The 11,649-nt window shown below is 37.5% G+C and overlaps 1 protein-coding gene across 7 annotated transcripts in view; it reads left to right on the forward strand.

Annotated features, from left to right (window-relative positions):
* Positions 1-11,649, forward strand: part of NARS2 (asparaginyl-tRNA synthetase 2, mitochondrial) — a 154,261-nt gene extending 142,612 nt beyond the window's left edge. For 6 of the 7 annotated variants that reach the window (XM_032295895.1, XM_032295896.1, XM_032295899.1 and 3 more), the window contains 3 exons: positions 3,741-3,838; positions 6,334-6,360; positions 10,796-11,649. In XM_032295895.1, the coding sequence (XP_032151786.1) occupies positions 3,741-3,838; positions 6,334-6,360; positions 10,796-10,940 (270 nt within the window). In that variant the 3' untranslated portion in view covers positions 10,941-11,649. Of the gene's footprint in view, positions 1-3,740; positions 3,839-6,333; positions 6,361-6,684; positions 6,831-10,795 lie in introns of all 7 variants that reach the window. The other variant, XR_004274313.1, reaches the window with a different exon arrangement.

Genomic DNA, 11,649 nt, shown 5'->3' on the forward strand with positions numbered 1-11,649 from the left:
GTTTTTAGGTTTTTGAGGAACTTCCATACCATTTCTCATAATGGCTGTACTAATTTACATTCCCACCAACAGTTCATAAGAGTTCCTTTTCTCTGCATCATCTCCAAACTTACCTTTTATCTTTTTTTTATAAAAAGCCATTCAAAGCTGGGTGTGGTGGTAGCATGTGCCTATAATCCGAGCTACTCAGGAAGCTGATGCAGGAGGATTGTTTGAACCCAGGAGTTCAAGTCCAGCTTAAGCAACATAGCGAGCCCCCATCTCTGTTTAAATATATATATGTAGGAAGGGGAAAAAAAACCACTCTAACAGGTGTGAAGTGATAACTTAGTGTGGTGTTAATTTTCATTTCCCTAAAAATTACTGATGTTGAACATTTTTTCTTGTACCTATTAGTCATTTGTATGTGCTTTTTTTTTTTTTTTTTTTTTTTTTTGAGAAATGTTTGTTCAGTTTCTTTACCTTTTTAAAATTGGGTTATTTTCTTGTTATTGAGTTGTGTGAGTTTTTTATATATTTTGAATATTAACTCTTTATAAGATGTAGGATTTCTAAATATTCTCTCTCATTCTTTGAGTTGTCTCTTCACTTTGTTGTTTCCTTTGGTGTGCAGAAGCTTTTTAGTTTGATATCATTTCATTTACCTGGTTTTTGCATTGGTTGTCTTTGCTTTTGGAGTCGTCTCCAAAAAAATCACTGTCCAGACCAATGTTATATAACCTTTTCTCTACATTTGCTTTTAGTAGTTTTATGATTTCAGATCTTATATTTAAATCTTTAATCTTTTGAGTTAATTTTAGAGCTAGACGAGGATGGAATGCTCTGTTTCAGGGGTACTGTTTCTCAGGCTTTAATATTTTCAAGCAGAGGCCGGACAGTCACTGGTTGACTATTCTCTTCCAAAGTTGATTGCCTATATTTCTAAATTTAACACTCTGGACTGAAGGTATGAACAGAATTTTTGCCACTTGTCTCTTAACTCCTATCGTATTTTAGCCATGTCTTGAAGCAGGACACCAGGAAATAAAGATACCAGATTTTCTCCTTGCTTTGAGGACAGAAGGGATAACTGCAGGGTCCTGATTAGAGCCCAGCCGTATTAATTTTGTAGCTGTTCTTGCTCACTCTAATCCAGCCTAGTGATGAGGGTCAGAGCTGATGTTTTTCTCTTTAATGATAGTAATGAGGATAAGGTATACAGCATTGGGGGCACAATCTTGAATTATTCTTTATTATTGTCGATTATTTGTAAAGTATATCTCAATCAAAAGTTTCTACATCAAAACTGGGAAGGGGATGGCTTAATGGCAAAGTGAGGCAAAGTTTTTAAGAAGTTTATAATGTAATGTGACATTTAAAGATTAAAGTGTGTTTTATGGATTCCTCATTTTTCATTTGTTACACTGAATCTTGGTTTTCTTACCTTTAGGTTCTTGGGCTTAAAATGTATAGATGCCCAAAAGACAAATTGGAAAGTCACAAAATGATACAGGTAGCAATAAATACTTTGTGTTTTGAGACAAGGTATTGCTCTGTCGCTAAAGTACAGGTGGTGTAATCATGGCTCACTGCAACTTCAAACTCCTGGGCTCAAGTGATCTTCCTGCCTCAGCTTCCTAAGTAGCTGGGACCACAGGCATGCACTACCACACCCAACTGCAAATAAGCATTTTAAAAATATTTTCTAGGGACAGGGTCTTGCTGTGTTGACCAGGCTGGTCTCAAATTCCTGACATCAAGCAGTCCTCCCACCTCAGCTTCCCAAGTGGCCAGAACTACAAGCACGTGCCACCATGCCCAGCCACAAATAAATATATATTCTTTTAATTTTTAAATTATTTTTTTGGGGGGCAGACAAAACCTCACTCTGTTATCCAGGCTGGAATGCAGTGGCACAATCTTGGCTCACTGCAACTTCAGCCTCCTGAGTAGCTGGGATTACAGGTAGCTGCCACCACACCCAGCTAATTTTTTGTACTTTTAGTAGAGACAGGGTTTTACCGTATTGGCCAGGCTTGTCTCGATTTCCTGGCTTCAGGTGATCCACCTGCCTTGGCCTCCCAAAGTGCTGAGATTGTAGGCATGAGCCACCATGCCTGGCCTGAAAAATTAAATATTACTAATTTAATAATTGAAGAAATGTAATTAATTTAGTAATACTAATTTAAGTAGTTGAAGCAATGCAAATTAAAATACTAAGGTATCATTTTTTCCTTACTAAGAGTTTTTTTATGTTTTATAAAACTAATACGTTTAGTATAGAAAATAAGAATATACAAATAGAAGAAAACAAAATTTTAAAATGTAATTTCATCACAGTAGCAACATAACATCTCATTATGTAGATGATAGTCATTTTTCTATCCATGTGTAAAACTTATCTAATAGTCTATTGATGTACATTTGAATTTTTTGTCGTAAGTACTGCTGTAATAAACATCCTGCGTGTTAATCTTTTATTACATCTCTGATTTTCTTAGGACAGGTTCCTTGAACTGCTATTGCTGAGTCAAAGCATATTGCATTTTTCCAGTGTTTGGTTATATGTTGCCAAATTGCTGACCAGAAAGGTTGTGTCAGTTATATGAGCGTATTTGTTTATTCATTGTCTTATCTATATTGCTTATCTTATTTTCCTTTATTTTTTCTTTCAGACTTAGTCCTATAGATACATTATTTTCTTATCATCCCCCTCTTTTTTTTTTGAGACATACTCTTGCTCTGTGGCCCAGGCTGGAGTGCAGTGGTGCAGTGTCAGCTCACTGCAACCTCTACCTCCTGGGCTCAAGCAATTCTCCTGCCTCAGCCTCCCAAGTAGCTGAGATTACAGGTGTGTATCACCAAGCCCAGTTAATTTTTTGTGTTTTAGCAGAGACGGGGTTTCACCATGTTGCCCCCAGGGTAGTCTCAAACTCCTGAGCTCAGGTAATCTGCCTCTCTCATTCTTCCAAAGTGCTAGGATTATAGGCATGAGCCACTGTGCTTGGCCATCATCTCCATTTTGATAACTCCAGAATGGGATCTTGTTCTTTTAATTTTGTACTTCTTTGATTAATAGTCAGAATTTATTTTATATGTCATAATAACAATACTACAAATTAAACTCTTCATTGCCGCATTATAAGAGAAAACAGAAATACGCACACCTTAAATGTGCAACTAAAAAGGAAAACAGTTAAATAATTCTAAACAAACTATTAAACATTAAAGCTATTGAAACATAACATGTGAATTTTCACTAACATACGAAAAATATTAGTTTGTAGTATTAGGTAAGACAAGTGATAAGTTTTTATCTGTAATTACTCTTTGTAAATGTGAAAGGGAAAAAATATGAAAGGAAATCTGCCAAAATGTAATTGTTTCTAGTAGTGATAGGTAATATTTAATATTTCATAATTTTTAACACTTTGTACATTTTTATAATGAACTTTTATAATGAACTTTTCTATCACATTTATGAAGAAGAGACTTTTTTTTTAAGTATACCACACAAATGGTGCAAGAGTAGAGAGGAAACTGTCCACTTGTAATTTGTATGTAGCAAGTATTCAAAAGATAATATAATATTAAACATTTGATATTGAAACAGGGAGTATAGACAGATAAAATCAGTAACATTCTGGTAGGTAGGTAATTAGCCATTACCAAAATGTTAAACATTTGCTTGCTTCAGAAACTGACTATTGGAATCGCCTGAAAATATAATGCTGATATTAATTCTTATTTTGTCTTTCTAGGTTGCTGCTGTTGATCTTCTGGTTCCTGGAATTGGGGAACTCTTTGGAGGAGGCCTCAGAGAAGAACGATACCATTTCTTAGAGGAGCGCCTAGCCAGGTATTGGTCAGACCTAAAAGAAACACAATTCAGAAACTGAGCATAAGGTGCTCAAAGCTGATCATTGCATAGTAGCAGAATAAAGACCCTAGGCCTCAGCACCTGACGGAACTGGATAGCAGATTCTCTGTGTCCTTGAGCAAGTTGTTTAGCTCTGAGCTTCCCTTTCTTAAGGACTGGACCTCAGCCGGGCACAGTGGCTTTCGCCTGTAATCCCAGCACTTTGGGAGGCCAAGGCAGGTGGATCACGAGGTTAGAAGTTTCCGTGATGGAACTCTGTCTCTGCTGAAAATACAAAAATTAGCCAGGTGTGGTGGCATGCACCTGTAATCCCAGCTACTTGGGAGGCTGAGGCAGGAGAATTGCTTGAACCCAGGACATGGAGGTTGCAGTGAGCCAAGATCTCGCCACTACGCTTCAGCCTAGCAACAGAGTGAGACTCTGTCTCAAAAAAAAGGACTGGAACTCTTATATGTAAAACCCACAATGATATTTGCCCACTATTTTTACATGCCTTTTCCTATGGAAAGTAGGGAATAAAAAAATGAGAAAACAGTATTCCCCCTTGAAGCTGTCCTACATTTTTCTCGTATCTCTACTTACTCTCATTATGACTGGGAAGGAAAACTACTAAGAATGCCCGCTAAACTAGCATTTAGAATAAGCACATTTCACTTCTTTAGATTCTCTTCTTTGTAAGGGTCTTGATTTAGCTATTTAAATAACTTTATTTTAACTTGCTGTTTGAGAACTGGGAAATAAATCTGTAAACGCATAGAGAATGTTTTGGAGATGGGAAGTAAGGAATCGTGTTTCTGATTGAACCACCACTCCTACATATACATGGCCTGCCAACAAGCCATAATGACTTCCTAAACTAACCATACCTCTGTTTTCCTTGATTTCTACTTTAGTAAAAGTATTGCCAGACTTTAAAAAAAAAAAAAGACTTTACCATGTCTGTATGCTTAATTCTCACAAGATAGTACTGGGTTTCATAGTAACCTGGAAAAGTCATAACTGTTTAAAAATATTCTGTTAGCCGTTTGTGAGGCCTTCTCTTCCTAGTGGGGAAATGCTTTAAAAGTTGATGCTTTTTCAAGATCCCGACTTATATGTAAATCTCTTGGGTAACTTAGTTTTGTTATCCCAGTCATCTGAACTACTCTATTGGGTTAAGATCTAGAAGAAACGGGTTAAAAGGATTTGGGGAAGACTCTGTATATGTTAGACTACAAACATCTTACTACTATTATAGTGTTAAAAAGTCCTGAGAAAGTTGTGGAATTGAAGGTCAAACTCTAGTTGGAAAGAATCTGAGTATCCTCTACATTTTTTAAAAAGCACAATAAAAATGACACATGGCAAGAAACTTCATCTGTTGAAAGATTAATTGATCTGTTTTCTTTGCTCACTTCCTTCCTCCAGGAAACCTTTCCTCATAACATTAAATGTTTACCTAATACCTGATAATAGCCAAATTCATCTTTCCTAATGAAGTGGATATATATGATTCCCTATTTCAGGGATGTGTCTGTGGCTGCTTTTCATGTTTTCTGTATTTTTGTATATTTCAATTTTTCATATTCCTGGTCATGTTAGATGCAGTGTGGCCTGAAACACTTTTTTTAAAGGACTGAGTTGAATTTCAATTATGACCAAGAATTTAAAATTTTAATAATATTTCTCAAAAAAGAATAGATTTGCCACCATATTGTGAAGGCAGCCTCAGAATCTTATTACTGTTTTAATGTTGAAGAATGAAAGTTTATCTATGTGTCTCTTGTCTGTGTGTGCCTTCCAGCAACCTTAACCAGTAATAATAGTGCTTTGCTTTTTTTTTTTTCTTTTGAGATGGAGTCTCACTGTGTTGTCCAGACTGTAATGCAGTGGCATATTCTTGGTTCACTGCAACCTTTGTCTTCTAGGTTCAAGCAGTCCGTCTACCTCAGTCTTCTGAGTAGCTGGAACTACAGGCACACACCACAACACCCAGCTAATTTTTATATTTTTAGTAGAGATGGGGTTTCACCATATTGGCAAGGCTGGTCTCGAACTCCTGACCTCAAGTGATTCGCCCACCTTAACCTCCCAAAATGCTGGGATTACGGGCCTGAGCCACCATGCCTGGCCTAGTAATAGTGCTTTTCTTTTCTTTTCTTTTTTTTTTTTTTTTTTTTTTAAGACATTGTTGCTTTGGAAATAGTGCTTTTCTTATGTCACAGGACAATGAACTTAGATGAATCCCTTTAGACTCTGGATCATATTTTCTTGCTATAACATTTATTGTCTAAACCATTTATTTCATAACACCTTGTGCTATTGGTTAACTTACTATACAGTTTCAGCTTCTCAACTATATTGAGTGTTACTTCAGAGCACAGGCTTTGTCTACTTCTTTATAAAGACTTCTTTGCACACACCCAGAATAAATGTTTAATGTTAATATTTATTTTATTGTCATTCCCTGAAAGAATTTTCTTTTCCTTTAACAGATCAAGACTTACAGAAGTCTACCAGTGGTAAGAATGTGGGCCCTAATAATTCTTACTCTAGCTGCTTGTCTGACTGTTGCCTAGAAGCATTTTTACTTGTATTCCCAAGACCCCGTGAAAGAGTGTTAAAAACTGTGAACTTAATTGTTCTTAGATCAGGGAAGGGGTTGGGGGGCTCAGAAGATTATTTACTTCCTTTGGATTCCTAAAAATAGTAATAATAGCTCTCATTTACTTATTACTTACTGTGTGTGAGATAATTATGTTAAAAATTCATGTATATTATCTCATGTAATTATCCTATCCTGTGGGTTAGGTGCAATTATTAACCCCCTTTTTGTTACCCCCTAGGCCTGAGGCCCAGAGTTGTTAACTAACTTAGCCAAGATCACACAATTTGAAGGATAGAAATGGGACTTGATCTCTCTGAATCAAAATCCTTTGCTCGGCCGGGCGCAGTGGCTCACGCCTGTAATCCCAGCACTTTGGAGGCCGAGGTGGGTGGATCACTTGAGGTCAGGAGTTCCAGATCAGCCTGGCCAACATGGTGATACCGTGTCTCTACCAAAAATACACAAATTACCTGGGCATGGTGGTGCATGCCTGTAATCTCAGCTACTCCGGAGGCTGAGGCAGTAGAATCACTTGAACCCAGGAGGCAGAGGTTACAGTGAGCCAAGATTGTGCCAGTGCAGTCCAGCCTGAGTGACAGAGTGAGACGCCTTCTCAAATAATTAATTAATTAATTATTTTTTAAAAAATCCTTTGCTCTTAACCATTATGCTGCAATTTCTTTATGTGTGAAATTAGGGGCTTGAGCTAAGTGATCCCTAATGTCTCCATGAACTATAGAAATCTGAGCTGCTTAGGGAGGACCACCTGTCTGTACTCATACATTCACTTCCTCAAAGTTGTTTTGCTTTTGCTTATGCAGACTTTTTCTTCAAGTACTTTTCAATCTATATACATTTTTTTTTTTTTTTTTTTTTGAGATGGAGTTTCGCTCTTGTTACCCAGGCTGGAGTGCAATGGCACGATCTCGGCTCACCGCAACCTCCGCCTCCTGGGTTCAGGCAATTCTCCTGCCTCAGCCTCCTGAGTAGCTGGGATTACAGGCACGCACCACCATGCCCAGCTAATTTTTTGTATTTTTGGTAGAGACGGGGTTTCACCATGTTGACCAGGATGGTCTCGATCTCTTGACCTCGTGATCCACCCGCCTCGGCCTCCCGAAGTGCTGGGATTACAGGCTTGAGCCACCGCGCCCGGCCACATTTTTTATTTGTATTTCTGTAATAGCATTCCTTCAGGATCTTGGTATGATAATATCAACAATATAGGCCAGGGACGGTGGCTCACGCCTGTAATGGCAGCACGTTGGGAGGCCGAGGTAGGTAGATCACAAGGTCAGGAAATCGAGACCATCCTGGCTGACACGTTGAAACCCAGTTGCTACTAAAAATACCAGAAAGATTAGCCAGGCTTAGTGGCACGCACCTGTAGTCCCAGCTGCTTGGGAGGCTGAGGCAGGAGAATCAATTGAACCCGGGAAGCGGAAGTTGCAGTGAGCCGAGATCGTGCCACTGCACTCCAGCCTGGGTGACAAAGCCAGACTCCGTCTCAAAAAAAAATAATAATAATAGTATTACTAATCCTATTGCTCTCCTCAGGAAAAGGAAGGGGCAAGTTACGAAGATAGGTTTCAGAAATGCAAAATAATCTAAAATTCGCTTCAGGTAATGGCCTTTGAATGCCTTCTGTTAACCAGTAATGACCTTAGTCATACTTAATGTCTCTAAATCTTGGTTTTTTGACTATAAAATGGAATGATATCTCCTTCACGGAGTTACTGTGTAGATGAAATGAAACAATACAGGTTAATTATCTACATAGAGTGGAAGCTCAGTAAATGTTAATTTCCTACCCCCTTTCCTTTCTTTGTTTTGAGTCTTGCTATTAGGTAGATATGCCTGATTGAGTAAGTTTATGCATTTTATAGTGTGTGAAAACTACCCTTAAAAAAAAGCTAAATAAACTGGGTGCGGTGGCTTATACCTGTAATCCAACCACTTTGGGAGGCCAAAGCAGGTGGATCACTTGAGATCAGGAGTTCGAGACCAGCCTGGCCAACATGGTGAAACTCCATCTCTAATAAAAATACAAAAATCAGCCAGGCGTGGTGACAGGTGCCTGTAATCTCGGCTACTTGGGAGGCTGAGGGAGAAAAATCACTTGAACCTGGGAGGCGAAGGTTGCAGTGAGCCAAGATCGCACCATTGCACTCAAGCCCAGGCAACAAGAACAAAAGTCTGTCTGGGGGAAAAGCTAAACACTAATTTTAATTATTGGTTAAATAAGTTTAGGCCTTTTCTAGTCTTTATTAGTCATTTTAGCACCATTCTTTTTCCAACTAAAGTTTTCAAATCCTTAAAGATCTTGCATTTGCTTCCTTTTATCTTAGTATATTAAAGGTAAAAGAGACCTTAGACATCTTCACATCTGTGATGTCTGCTAGTGTTCCATCATCCAGTAAGAAGCCATCCCAGCTGTCTAAGAACTTACTCACTTTCTATTTCTATATGCCGTATGCAAATTAAATCTGTAACTAGTTCCACAAATTTTATAGGTCTCTTCTACAATCTCACTACCTTGCAACCAATTTAATAACAATTAAACAAATACGTATATGTTAGAAAGCTTCTTAGAAGTAGATTTTTTTATCTATCAAAGCAAAGGCAAGAAGAATGCTACAAACTCAACCCCTCTGCTGAATACAGTTTGCAAGCATTCATGTCAGTGTTTTAATACCAATGTATGAGAAATTTAGACCCATTTAAAACTATTGCTGGGCTTCCTGGCAGCCAGGCCAGATCCTGCAGGTGTTTGTGACAGATAGTCTGGTGTGCCCCTCATTTCGTCACTAAGTAAAAGTCTACTCTTCCCATGCCTTGTAAACTTAAAGCTAATTTAGCAACTGAACATTTCAGTTATTCAAGACTATGTACCTTCCATTATTTCTTTCTTTCTTTTTTTTTTTTTTTTTTTTTGAGATGGAAGTCTTACTCTCCTGCCCAGGCCAGAGCAATCTCGGCTCACTGCAAGCTCCACCTCCCAGCTTCAAGCGATTCTCCTGCTTCAGCCTCCCAAGTAGCTGGGACTACAGGCGTGTGCCACAACGGCCAACTAGTTTTTTGTATTTTTTAGTAGAGACGGGGTTTCACCATGTTAGCCAGGATGGTCTCAATCTCCTGACCTCCCGAAGTGCTAGGATTACAGGCATGAGCCACCACGCCCAGCCTCCCATTATTTCTTATAGTTTTTACTAATCTGAAGGTTTATACTAGATATCCCTGTAATGTTGATCTCTTACCTGGTTACAACTCACCTGGTTGGAATTAATCTTTTCTTTTAAGAAGGTAACTACGTAGATTTAACTTCCTACAATACTAGTATATGTAGCCATTATTATTAATGGTAGGGAAATAGGTTGATAGGCAGTCTTTATGATTGAGGAGCCAAGTAGCTACAAACTATGTTGCTTACATCTTGTTGCAGAGCTGATTTTTACAAATCATGTAAGAAAAGATAAACTTGTTTTAATCAATATTATATAACTCAAGAACTTCCCCACCAAATAACATAATAAAATATTTGTAGTTGTCCTTTTCCTGTTTCTAAAACTTTTTCCAATGTTGGTGTATTAACATCTGAGTTTCAGTCATGGCTGTGCCATTGTCTGGCCATTTGGTCTTAAGTGGGAAAAGAATGTGCATGAATGGGTTTCAGAGGCTGTCCAGCATGTCAGCAAAATGACTCTGGGCATCTTCACTAAGCCTGAGTCAGAGAATTGAAGTTTTCTTCTCACTCCAGCATTCAAGCATGTATTTGTATGCCTTCAAACAAAATTTATATAGTACACACCTACTCTAGAGCATTCCCTGGCAATCAAAAAGTTGAATGAAGCACAACTCCTGCTCTGTTGTAGCTTATAGTCTGTTCTGTAGGGTATCTCTTTGTAATGTAACAGACAATACTCTGCAATCTCCTCTGTGTATTGAACAATATGATTTTGGGAAGGAAAAGAAAGCATTGTTATTAATGTACCAAGAAATAAAAGAGGCATATATTTTCAAGGAGATGAGTAAAGCTATAGAAAATCTTCTGTAACTTCCTGAGGCAAGTTTTCTGTCATAAACGCATAAATATAATAGCTTAAAAAGGAAAAGTGACCAAAGCCCGTGACTGTATGACAGGCTCCACTGTTGTTTCTCTGGGTAACCTTGGATAATTATTCAGCTTCTCCTTTCCATGATCTGTCTGTGGAGGGGAAAGATGGGTCTATCACAGTGAGGTAAATAATAACAAATGATTGCAAAATACTTTTGAAACATAAAATTCTAACCATAACATCTGATCTTATACAACATATATAAGTGATGATTTTCTTTTTTTGGAAAAACAGGTATCTGGACCTTCGTCGATTTGGATCTGTGCCACATGGAGGTTTTGGGATGGGATTTGAACGCTACCTGCAGTGCATCTTGGGAGTTGACAATATCAAGGATGTTATTCCTTTCCCAAGGTTTCCTCATTCATGTCTTTTATAGCTGGAAGATTGGTTAAGGAAAAGCAACTCATGGCAGAGGCACTGCACGTGATTTCTGCATACATTGGAATGCATGTTTGGATTTTAGAAATGCAAATTTCAATATATAATTGTTGTGGTACCATAAGATATCATAGAAAAAATATAAGTGGTTGTGATTTTCTTAGAAAGTTGAGGCCTTTCACGTAAGGATGATTTCCCCCAAGTACAAGTACTTATAGCAAGGGGTCTCAAATCCTTTACCTCAATTAAGAAGAATTGAAGAAATTGAATTAGATAATCTCAAAGTTTCTTTTCAACTCTAAAACAGGATGAGATAGTATATTTTACTTTGTCTATAATCATTAAATCACTTTCCTGTGTAATTTTTGAGAACCATCTAGTAGATCAAAATAAGGTTGGATCTTTTCTCCCCTTGCCATATACTTCGTGATAAATGCTTATCTTATTTTCAGTGCTTTAACTAAACATTGCAGAAAAGAAATATTCCTTAAGGTCTTAATTGACTTAATAAAGTAGCTATTCTGAATTGAAATATCTCCTTTGATTGAACTGGATGAAAAATTACATTTAATAACTGTTGCTTTTCAATTATAAAAGCTAATGAGATGTTGTATTAACTATTTAAACTCTTTAATCACTGTTGTGTTATAATTTGTTTATATTTGATGTTTACAATTTCTCTAATAAAATAGATATTTTTATTGGCA

This window comes from Sapajus apella, unplaced genomic scaffold, assembly GCF_009761245.1.
Source record: "Sapajus apella isolate SASKATOON/1434 unplaced genomic scaffold, GSC_monkey_1.0 scaffold34, whole genome shotgun sequence".
Lineage (NCBI taxonomy): Eukaryota > Metazoa > Chordata > Mammalia > Primates > Cebidae > Sapajus > Sapajus apella.